The 9,503-nt window shown below is 45.3% G+C and overlaps 1 protein-coding gene across 2 annotated transcripts in view; it reads left to right on the top strand.

Moving 5' to 3' along the window:
• Positions 1-964: 964 nt before the first annotated feature.
• CRYBG1 (crystallin beta-gamma domain containing 1) overlaps positions 965-9,503 on the top strand; it is a 129,869-nt gene continuing 121,330 nt past the window's right edge. Inside the window, exon 1 of one of the 2 annotated variants that reach the window (XM_060753110.2) lies at positions 965-1,385. In XM_060753110.2, coding sequence (XP_060609093.2) covers positions 1,060-1,385 — 326 coding nt within the window. In that variant the 5' untranslated portion in view covers positions 965-1,059. The remainder of the gene's footprint in view (positions 1,386-9,503) is intronic. The other variant, XM_060753111.2, reaches the window with a different exon arrangement.

Raw genomic sequence — 9,503 nt, 5'->3', positions numbered from 1 at the left:
GCTCTGAGTCCCCTTCAAGGTGCGAAGGGTGGCATATAAATGTAGTAAATAAATAAATAACTATAGTTTATTGTATATGTCCAGTGAAGTTGGATCAATTTTTTAAGAAGTGGGGGGGGGGGGGGCTCTCATCTCCATTTCTAAGCCGAAGAGCCGGTGTTGTCCGTAGATGCCTCCAGGTCATGTGGCTGGCATGACTGCAATGAAGCGCTTTTACCTTACTGCTAGAGCTGTATCTATTGATCTACATACTCACATTTGCATGCTTTTGAACTGCTAGGTTGTCATAAGCTGAGGCTAATAACAGGAGCTCACCCTGCTTCCCGGATTCAAACCACTGATCTTTTGTTCAGCGAGTTCAGCAGCTCAGCGGTTTAACCCGCTGTGCCACTGAGGGCTCTCAATCTCATATATGTGCTGGGCAGGTCCGTAGCCAGTATTTTGATTCGGGGATGGGGTGGGGGGCTGAGTTTGATTGTGGGGGGGTGACTTTGGTTGGGGGGGTGAGGATCTACCCTAGCAAACCTTTTGTATTATTGTCCCAATACCCCCATGCATATGGGATATATTGAGCATGGTAATCAGATCATGATATGAATACACATAACAGTTTAAATAATGTACCAGTAAGGCCTTCTCGTGGACCACCCTGAAAATTTCGGGGGGGGGGGGGCTGAAGCCCCACAAGCCCCCCCCCCTATATGCCTGGTGCTGGGAGAATGGTGGGATTTAATTTAAGAGTGGGAATTGAAGTCCAAAACACCTGGAGGGCCGAAGTTTGCCCATGCCTCTTCTAGAGTGCAGGGATGCACTTGAGGTGAGCCTCAGTGGGCGGGGGAAGAGGGAATCCCTGGCAGTGGACGTTGCGCAAGAAGCGGAGGGCGGGGCGGGGCGAGGGCGGAGGGAGGGGCGGGGTTTCGCGCGCGCCACAGAACACCTGGGCGCTCCTGAGTCCCCCCCCCTCCCTCTCTGTAACCGTCGCCTCACGCGCGCGAGGGACGAAGCCGCCCCCGGAGCAGCAGCGTCGCCTCCTCCGTCCCTCTCGCCGGGGGTCCCACCATGGAGAAAGCGGGTTTGCGCCGCTTGGGGAGGCTCTTCCGGCACCGGAGCGAGTCGGAGGACTCCGAAGCGGACTCGCTGCCGTCTCCGTGCCCTTCCCCGGCGCCGGAGCCGCGACGGGAGCATCGCCTCAGCGCCAGCAGCCAGGCCAGCTCCCCGGGGGCGCGGAAGAAGCGCTCGGGGTTCGGCCCGTGGCGCCTCCGGAGGAAGGAGAGCAAGGAGCCGGGCGAGGACCACCGGGTCGGCGGGGGCAGCGTGCCCGCCTCGCCCTCCTACTCGCCGCACCCCCCGTTCAGCGCCTCGGAACCCAGCACACCCACCAACAGGTATGAAGGTCCAGCATATTCATTCTACGCCAGGCCCGGGCCAACTTGGGCCCTCCCTCCAGGAGTTTTGGACTTCAACGCCCAGCATTCCTAACAGCCTCAGGCCCCTTCCTTTTCCCCCTCAGCCGCTTATGCGGCTTAGAGGGGAAAGGAAAGGGCCTGAGGCTGTTAGGAATGCTTGGGAGTTGAAGTCCAAAACCCCTGGAGGGCCCAAGTTGGCCCAGCCCTGCTCTATAGCCGCCCTTCCAAGGCATCATCATATTCCGCTGTCCAACTGCTCTTCCTTAGGTGACATCTCCTTTCCTACATTCAGAAACCCTCGTCCAGAACGGGGTGGTGCTTGTTTCTAATTTTAGACAGAAAAGCTATACCTCAAGATATACAGGCAAGCCCTACCTTACGAACAAGAGAAGATTTCTTTTTCAATAGGTTTGTTCTGAAGTTGAATTCATTTGTCAGGTAGGTTTTAACTATCTTATCTATCTTCAGGCCTGTAGCGAGGGGGGGTGGGGTGTTAGGGGTTCAACCCCCCCCCCCCCCCGAAATGTTTCAGTAAATTTTAACTGGTTAACCAAATCCCCATGCTAAGTCTATGAGTCCCTCCAGAACTGCAAGCACTATCTCAGGCAAATATTGACAATTTATTCACACTGTTATTACTTGCAGCAATAGCCAGTGTAGTGAAGCAACCAAGTTGGGGGTGTGTGTGTTGAATGCTCTCATTAAGGAGGCCAGACTTGGTGGAGGTGGTTGACAGGGGCGGAGCTGCAGGCTATTGAAGGTTGCTCTGCCCCCTGCTGTGCTCTTTGCTTCAGCGTGAGCTAGGAGGCAGGTTTCAACCCCCCCCCCCCCCCGAAAATTTCAACCTCTCCTGAATTTTTTTTCTGGCTATGGCCCTGTCTATCTTTCTATTTATCTATGGCAAGCCAGTAGCCGGGTGGGGTGGGGGGCTTGAGGGGCTTCAGCCCCCTCCCTGAAATTCTCAGGGTGGTTTGCAAGAAGGCGTTACTGGTACATTATTTAAATTGTTATGTTTGTTCATATCATGATCTGATCACCATTTTCAATATATCCCATATGCATGGGGGTATTGGGACAATGATACAAAAGGTTTGCTAGGGTAGATCCTCACCCCCCCCCCAGAATCAAACTTAGCCCCCCCGAATCAAACTCAGCCCCCCCCCCCCCAATCAAAATCCTGGCTATGGGCCTGAACTATGGATAGCATAGAGAAGGGTGGACACACCCCTGTGGAGTTTGTGTTGGTCCCTATGCCCCTCTTCAGAGGATTTCGCCTCACTTTCTGTCCCTGTGATCATTGCATTTTAAAAAAATGGGCTTGTTGTGCAATAAGGGTTGGTGATACAGCTTCAGTGGAAATACCTTTTGCCTATGATAACTCTTCCAGCAGCCACTTCAGCACACTATTTATTTATTTGTTAAATTTGTATACCGCCTTTCTCAGCCCACGGGCGACACAAGGCGGTTTACAGAGGCAAAATTCAATGCCCAGCAACATCATAAAACATTTAAAACATTAACATAAATATACAATCATAACGAAGTCAATAAAACATAGATCGTGAACATCTCCAAGTTAAAATCAAGGTCCAGTCTCATCATCCAATCGTTCCTTATTCCTATGTCTGTTACACTGCCTTTTCAAACACTTTCTCAAACAGGCAGGTCTTGACTTTCCTCCAGAATGCTAAAAGAGAGAGGGCCGATCTAATGTCTCTAGGAAGGGCGTTTTGGTTTTTGACTCCTGCAGAATTCTGGGGTTTGTAGTTTAGTGAGGCTGTTAAAGCCTTCTCCCTAAACTACAAACCACAGAATTCTGCAGGAGGCAGCAACCGGATTTATAGAGGATTCATTCTCTAGTGTGATGAGGTAGCAGGAGAAAAATTCCCTTCTGAAGGTGAGAGTTCTCTCACTTCCTGTTGTCTCATCCCCATTCTTAACTGTGAGTCATTTATAAGTCAGAGGTTTGTAACTTGGAGACTGCCTGTATTTTAGGAAGGGAAAAGGTACAATGATGTTTCAGTTGTGTTTTCAGCAGTGATGCTGCTGCCTACTAGTCGCCTAATGGCCACCACAGGAATTTCACTGGATTTTCTTAGGCTGGGACTACTTAGGGCAGGGGTCCTCAAACTTTTTTAAACAGAGGGTCAGGTCACAATCCCTCAAACTGTTGGAGGGCCAGATTATAATTAAAAAAAAAACATGAATGAATTCCTATGCACACTACAGATACCTTATTTGCAGTGCAAAAAAACACTTAAAACAATACAATAATTAAAATGAAGAACAATTTTAACAAATAACAAGTATTTCAATGGGAAGTGTGGGCCTGCTTTTGACTGATGAGATACAATTGTTGTTGTTGTTGTTGTTGTCGTGTGCTTTCAAATCATTTCAGACTTTGGTTGACCCTGAGCGAGGGCTGGGTAAATGACCTTAGAGAGCTGTATCTGGCCCCAGGGCTTAGTTTGGGGACCCCTGACTTAGGGTATAATGCTAATTAGGAGAGAATGCTTCTGGATCATGGCCATACAGCCCAGAAAACTCAACAGCAACCCAGTGATTCTGGCCATGAAAGCCTTTGGCAACACTAATTCACTTTGTAGAATCAAAGTAGTTAGACACCCCTTTAACTGCCATGGCCCAGTGCTTTGTAATCATAGGAGTTGCAGCTTTGTGAAACACCAGCCCTCTTTAACAGTGAAGGTCAAATGAGCTCACAGTGCACAATGGCTTAAACCCTTGTGCTGGCTGAACTGCTGACCAGAAGGTCAGAGGTTCGAATTCATGAGACTGGGTGAGCTCCCATCTCTCAGCCCCAGCTTTTCATGCGGGGACATGTAAGACGTCTCCCACAGGATGGTAATACATTTGGGCATCCCTTGGGCAACGTCTCTGCAGATGGCCAATTTTCTCACACTAGAAGCGACTTGTAGTTTTTCAAAGTCATTTCTGACATGATGAAAAAAAATTGAAGGTTAAAGACGTTGTGGAACTACCATAACTAGGATTCCATTGCACTGAGCCATGGCAGTTCAAGTGGAGTCAAATTATATTCATTCTACAGTGTAGAGACACTCCTAGCCCACATCTGCACTGACCATGTAATGCTGTGTCAAATTGGTATTGCAGAAAGTGGTTTCCCTGTGCAGATTATTATATAGGAAATCCTAAAACCAATTTGAGGCCTGGATGGGGATTAACACAAACCAGAGAACACTGATGTGCAAGAAGGGATTTCTTTTGGCGGTTTTGTGGTCAGTGCCAATGGTGTCCTAGTTTACTGATGGCCACTGCATGAATTCCATTGGATTTCCATAGGCAAGTTTTACTCACGTTTTTTTGCAAGTTTCTTCTGCTGAAATCTAGCCTATAGCAAATGATATTCATTGGGCATCTCCCATCCAACTGTCAACCAAGGCTTGACCCTGCTTAGCTTCCAAGATCAGAAGGGATTGGGTGCTTTTAGGGCAGGGGTCGGGAACCTTCGGCCCTCCAGGTGTGGTGGACTTCAACTCCCACAATTCCTTGAGGCTCGGCATTCGCCCCAAAGGCTTACCTTGGCCCAACGAGGTTTGTTTGGCTCTTTTTCATGGAGGACGGGCAGCAAAGGGGGAGAGACGAGCGTAACGTAGCTGTGCAGATGGCGAGGAAGGATGCGGAGCCCACAGACTGGCCTCGGAGGGAGAGAGCGGGCGGAAACCCCTGCGGGCAACACGCCTCCTCGCCGCTTCGGCCCTTAGCAACCGCCCCGCATGGACCCCCTCCCTAGCAACGACGCCGGCTGAGTGACGTCGTGCAGAGCTTGTCGGGGAAAAGGGAAGGCGAAGGCTGGAGGGAAAGGGCTCTGCGCTGTTTACAGAGACAGGGAATGTTGTTGTCCTCTTGGACAAAATGGGGGGGGGGGATGTCACACTTATACAGAGGGGCATGGCCAGGCCCTGTAGTGTCCTGCCATGCATTTTGGGGGAGAGGGGCACAAGAAAGTTCTGTGGCACTAGAAATAGCCTTGCTAGTAACATGTGACCTGCAGTTCAAAGTGGCTATAGCTAGGGAGGGGGTCCATGCGGGGCGGTTGCTAAGGGCCGAAGTGGCGAGGAGGCGCGTTGCCCGCAGGGGTTTCCGCCCGCTCTCTCCCTCCGAGGCCAGTCTGTGGGCTCCGCATCCTTCCTCGCCATCTGCATAGCTACGTTACGCTCGTCTCTCCCCCTTTGCTGCCCGTCCTCCATGAAAAAGAGCCAAACAAACCTCGTTGGGCCAAGGTAAGCCTTTGGGGCGAATGCCGAGCCTCAAGGAATTGTGGGAGTTGAAGTCCACCACACCTGGAGGGCCGAAGGTTCCCCATGCCTGTTTTAGGGTATCTAGATTTCTCAGTAATTATACATACACAATTAGTTGTACCTCACTCACTAGCATTAACATCACCACCACCACCCCGCCGCCATCAGTTCCTTCCAATCATCAAAATTACCAAAAAAGTTTTTTAGGGATTTCCAGTCTTTGAGACCTTTCTCTGCTTACACAAGACAATTTGTTTTACTGGTTGCTCCTCCATAGTAGAAGTCTTCCATCTTCGCACATACAACAGTCTTGCTGCCAGGAACCAATCTTTCATAGATAGATCTTCTCCAGCTTTGCAGCCAACTGTCCCAAAAGATACAATTTTGGTTTCATGTGACTATTAATCTTTAAACTCCTCTGAATCAACATGTGTTTTTGTACATGTCAGGCATTTTTGTTTTGTTTTTCTGAAAAACAGGAGCTCTGCTTTTGTTTCACTCCCAGAGTTCTGTCAAGACTGTTGGATGTTGGAAAAGAGCATCATGTTGGATGTTGGATGGAAACAGTCTGTGTATATCCTATTTGTTTATGCTGGACTCACGAGAAAGGGATAAGCAACCAAAATTATAAAATTCTATTTGTTTGAAGCATTAGAGATTTAGCAGCACCTTGCATCAGAGCAGATGAATCAGACGCTTAAATGTATATAGGGAAAAGACACCAAGAATGAACTGACTATATGTATCAGGTGCAATAACATTGGTAGTGCTCATTTTGCTGAATTGTCTGAGCAGTGCAATGGTTTGAGTGTTGGACAGTGACTTCAGGAAACCAAGGATCGAATCTGTTTCCAGTCGTGGAAACTTCCTGGATGACCTTGATCCAGTCTCTCTCTCTCTCTCTCTCTCTCTCTCTCTCTGCTTATTAGGAAAGCAGTGACAAACCTCTTCTGAATAAATTTCTGAGAAATTCTTGTGGTACTAGGCCTGTTAACACTACACAGTTAGAGTGCTATATTCCACTATAACTGCCATGGAAACATCCCATGGTTTGGTTTTTAGGATTCTCAGTCAGAGAGCTCCATTGGTACCTTCCCAAACTACCCTGCACTCTGTTCAGCTAACGGAATACTAATGCTATAATTTTGTGGTGTGGATTAGGCCAGTGTTTTCGTTAAATAAGTATAAATTTGAAGGCATAGAACACAGCAGTAACAAAATGCTTGCTATTCAATTGATTTTTAGACAATCTTTTCACCAGCTTGGCATTCTTCTGATGCATTATTATAGCCCCCATTAACATTCTGGCTGGGGGTAATGAGAGCTGTAATAAAACAACCAAAGACCTTCCAGTTGTGTGTGACAGGGCGACAGAGAGGTCTATCTCCATCTTCAAAGTACCCTCTTCATGGCATAAGCATGGCATGACATGACATGAGAGGAAATGCCTTCTTCTCAGGTGTCTGGTACTCTGAGGTATTAATGCAGTTTGACACCACTTTAACTTCATGCTCAATGCTATGGAGTTGTAGTTTTATAACTTCTCTGCCAAAGAATGCTTGTGCCTCATCTAACTACAAATCCCATGATTTCATAGCATTCAACCATAGCAGATAAAGTAGAATCAAACTGCATTGATTCTACAGCGTAGATGCATCCTGAATATGAAGAGTGTGCTTAGTTAATCCTTGGTTAAAGCTAGGGAACATTAGTCACCATCATTATATCCTCGCACAATAAATCCTAAACAGGTTAATTGTGCATTGTGAAAATTACTTTTGTACCTACTGATGATTAGTGTCACTGCCTGCCATCTGTGACTTTTAACATCCTTGCCCCATACTTTATGTGAAAACTGGCACATGATTCCTTGATGCCAGTTGTTTGATATGCTAACACCCCCAGTCTCTATTCATGTTTGTTTAGATACTGCTATACTTTATTTGCTTATACATAATGTTCACTTCTTTTAAAAAATATTCCTACCCCAAGTAACATACAAAATATGAATGATAAAATATTTACTAATAAATCTGTCATTCTGTACACAATCACTTGGCAATTAGTTTTTGTTGAATGCATTAAGAATTATTTCGAATATACATACATAGGCAGGTGTGTGACGATAATTATTATGGCATCATCAAATATAACAGCAAGATGATGAAGACTGTTATTATTATTAGGAATGACTGGGCACTGACTGTAGTTTGTACATACAGTAATTTGGCACCAAATCAGATTTGTTGTCATTCAGTTGCTGTTGTTGCTATATGCCTTCTAATTAACTTACAGTAATTTTATTTTTGTTTTTGCTTTCTTTATGCTTTCTTTTGTGCTACAGGAATGTGACTTGCCAAAAGTAACCTGGTAGATTTTATTGACAGGGTGGGGATTCAAAATTATTTTGGGGAGCAAACATTCACAATCTTCTGGAGTTCAACTTTCAAATCACACTCCTTGAAATATGTCAAGCAAACTCATAAGAACAGATACATTCTTCTGTACACATTGTTTACCTGGTTTTATTTTGGGCAGTTGTTTTTCTTAATGTTGTACTGAGTAGGTGCTGATGTAAAATGTTATTATTGTTAAGTTATTATGTTTATTTATATCCCACTTTGTTCTCCACTCAAAATATTCCTAACTCAAAATATTCAGGCCTCACATCAACACCCAACTGTATGACTTGGAAATCAAATTAATCTTTATGTCTCAATGTTTTACCTGCACACACATTAGATAAAAATTGCTAACTTTGAACACCTGTCAGTGTGATCCAGCAGCTAGAACACTCTCTCCACCTGGCGGCTTCCTCCCCCCCCCCCCCCCCCGCCCCCAACACAGCAAATATTGTCACCTACACCCCATAGAGGATATGTGGGGGCAAAATGCCTCCAAATGTGGCAGGTGCGTGTTGACATTCATGGTCTTCCAGGTTAGTATATAGTTTCCTCCCACACTTAGCCATTTATGTTTTATATCATTGAGCAATGTATAAAATCCTAATTGATCTGAACTTGCATTTTAATCTGAGTTCTAAATATTGTTATACATCTAAATATAGTTGATTCGAGTGGGACTTCCAAAGACATACAGAGGTAGCTGTCAGCTTAATTTTTATATGGCTCTGCATTTATTAATGTCTTTTAATGATAAAACTAGATGAGTAAATTATAATACTTATGCATTCATATAACATCACCTTAAAATACTTGAACAACTCACCTCTGAGGATGCTTGCCATAGATGCAGGCGTAACGTCAGGAGAAATGCCTCTAGAACATGGCCATATAGCCCGAAAAAACCCACAAGAACCTAACTATATTATTGTTTCTCAAACTCCCTGCCACCTTTATCTTAGAGATATTATGATCTTTATCTGGGTCCTACCCTTTCATCACTGTCTAACTTGTGCAACTGTTTGCTGGTTTTGGGCAATAGCAACTCAAATGTTAATCTTGCTATTTACCAAGATAACTTTTAACTTTTGGAGAGCAATCAGAAGGAGAATACAATGGTTTGATAGCTGCATTTTCCCTTAATTATGTTACTGCATTAGTTTTCTCTCCTTCATTACTGCCTAAAATCCTAATGTTTAAAGATAACTTTCTGCATGAAATGACATATCTGAACTATGCTTAAGGAGGCTCACATACATAGCTATAATATGTGTCATGAATGAAACACATGGTTTTGTTTCATGGCTCTTTCCTTCTCTATGGCTTTTGAGAACTTAAATCAACCCATGTTATGTTCTATCTACTCATGTAATCATTCATGTACCATAAACAGAGATTCTGCTTTTTCAGAAGCA

Source organism: Anolis sagrei, chromosome 1 (genome assembly GCF_037176765.1).
Source record: "Anolis sagrei isolate rAnoSag1 chromosome 1, rAnoSag1.mat, whole genome shotgun sequence".
In the NCBI taxonomy this organism is placed as follows: Eukaryota; Metazoa; Chordata; class Lepidosauria; order Squamata; family Dactyloidae; genus Anolis; species Anolis sagrei.
Note: the sequence above shows the minus strand (reverse complement) of the source record. Positions and strands in the feature narration are given on the sequence as shown.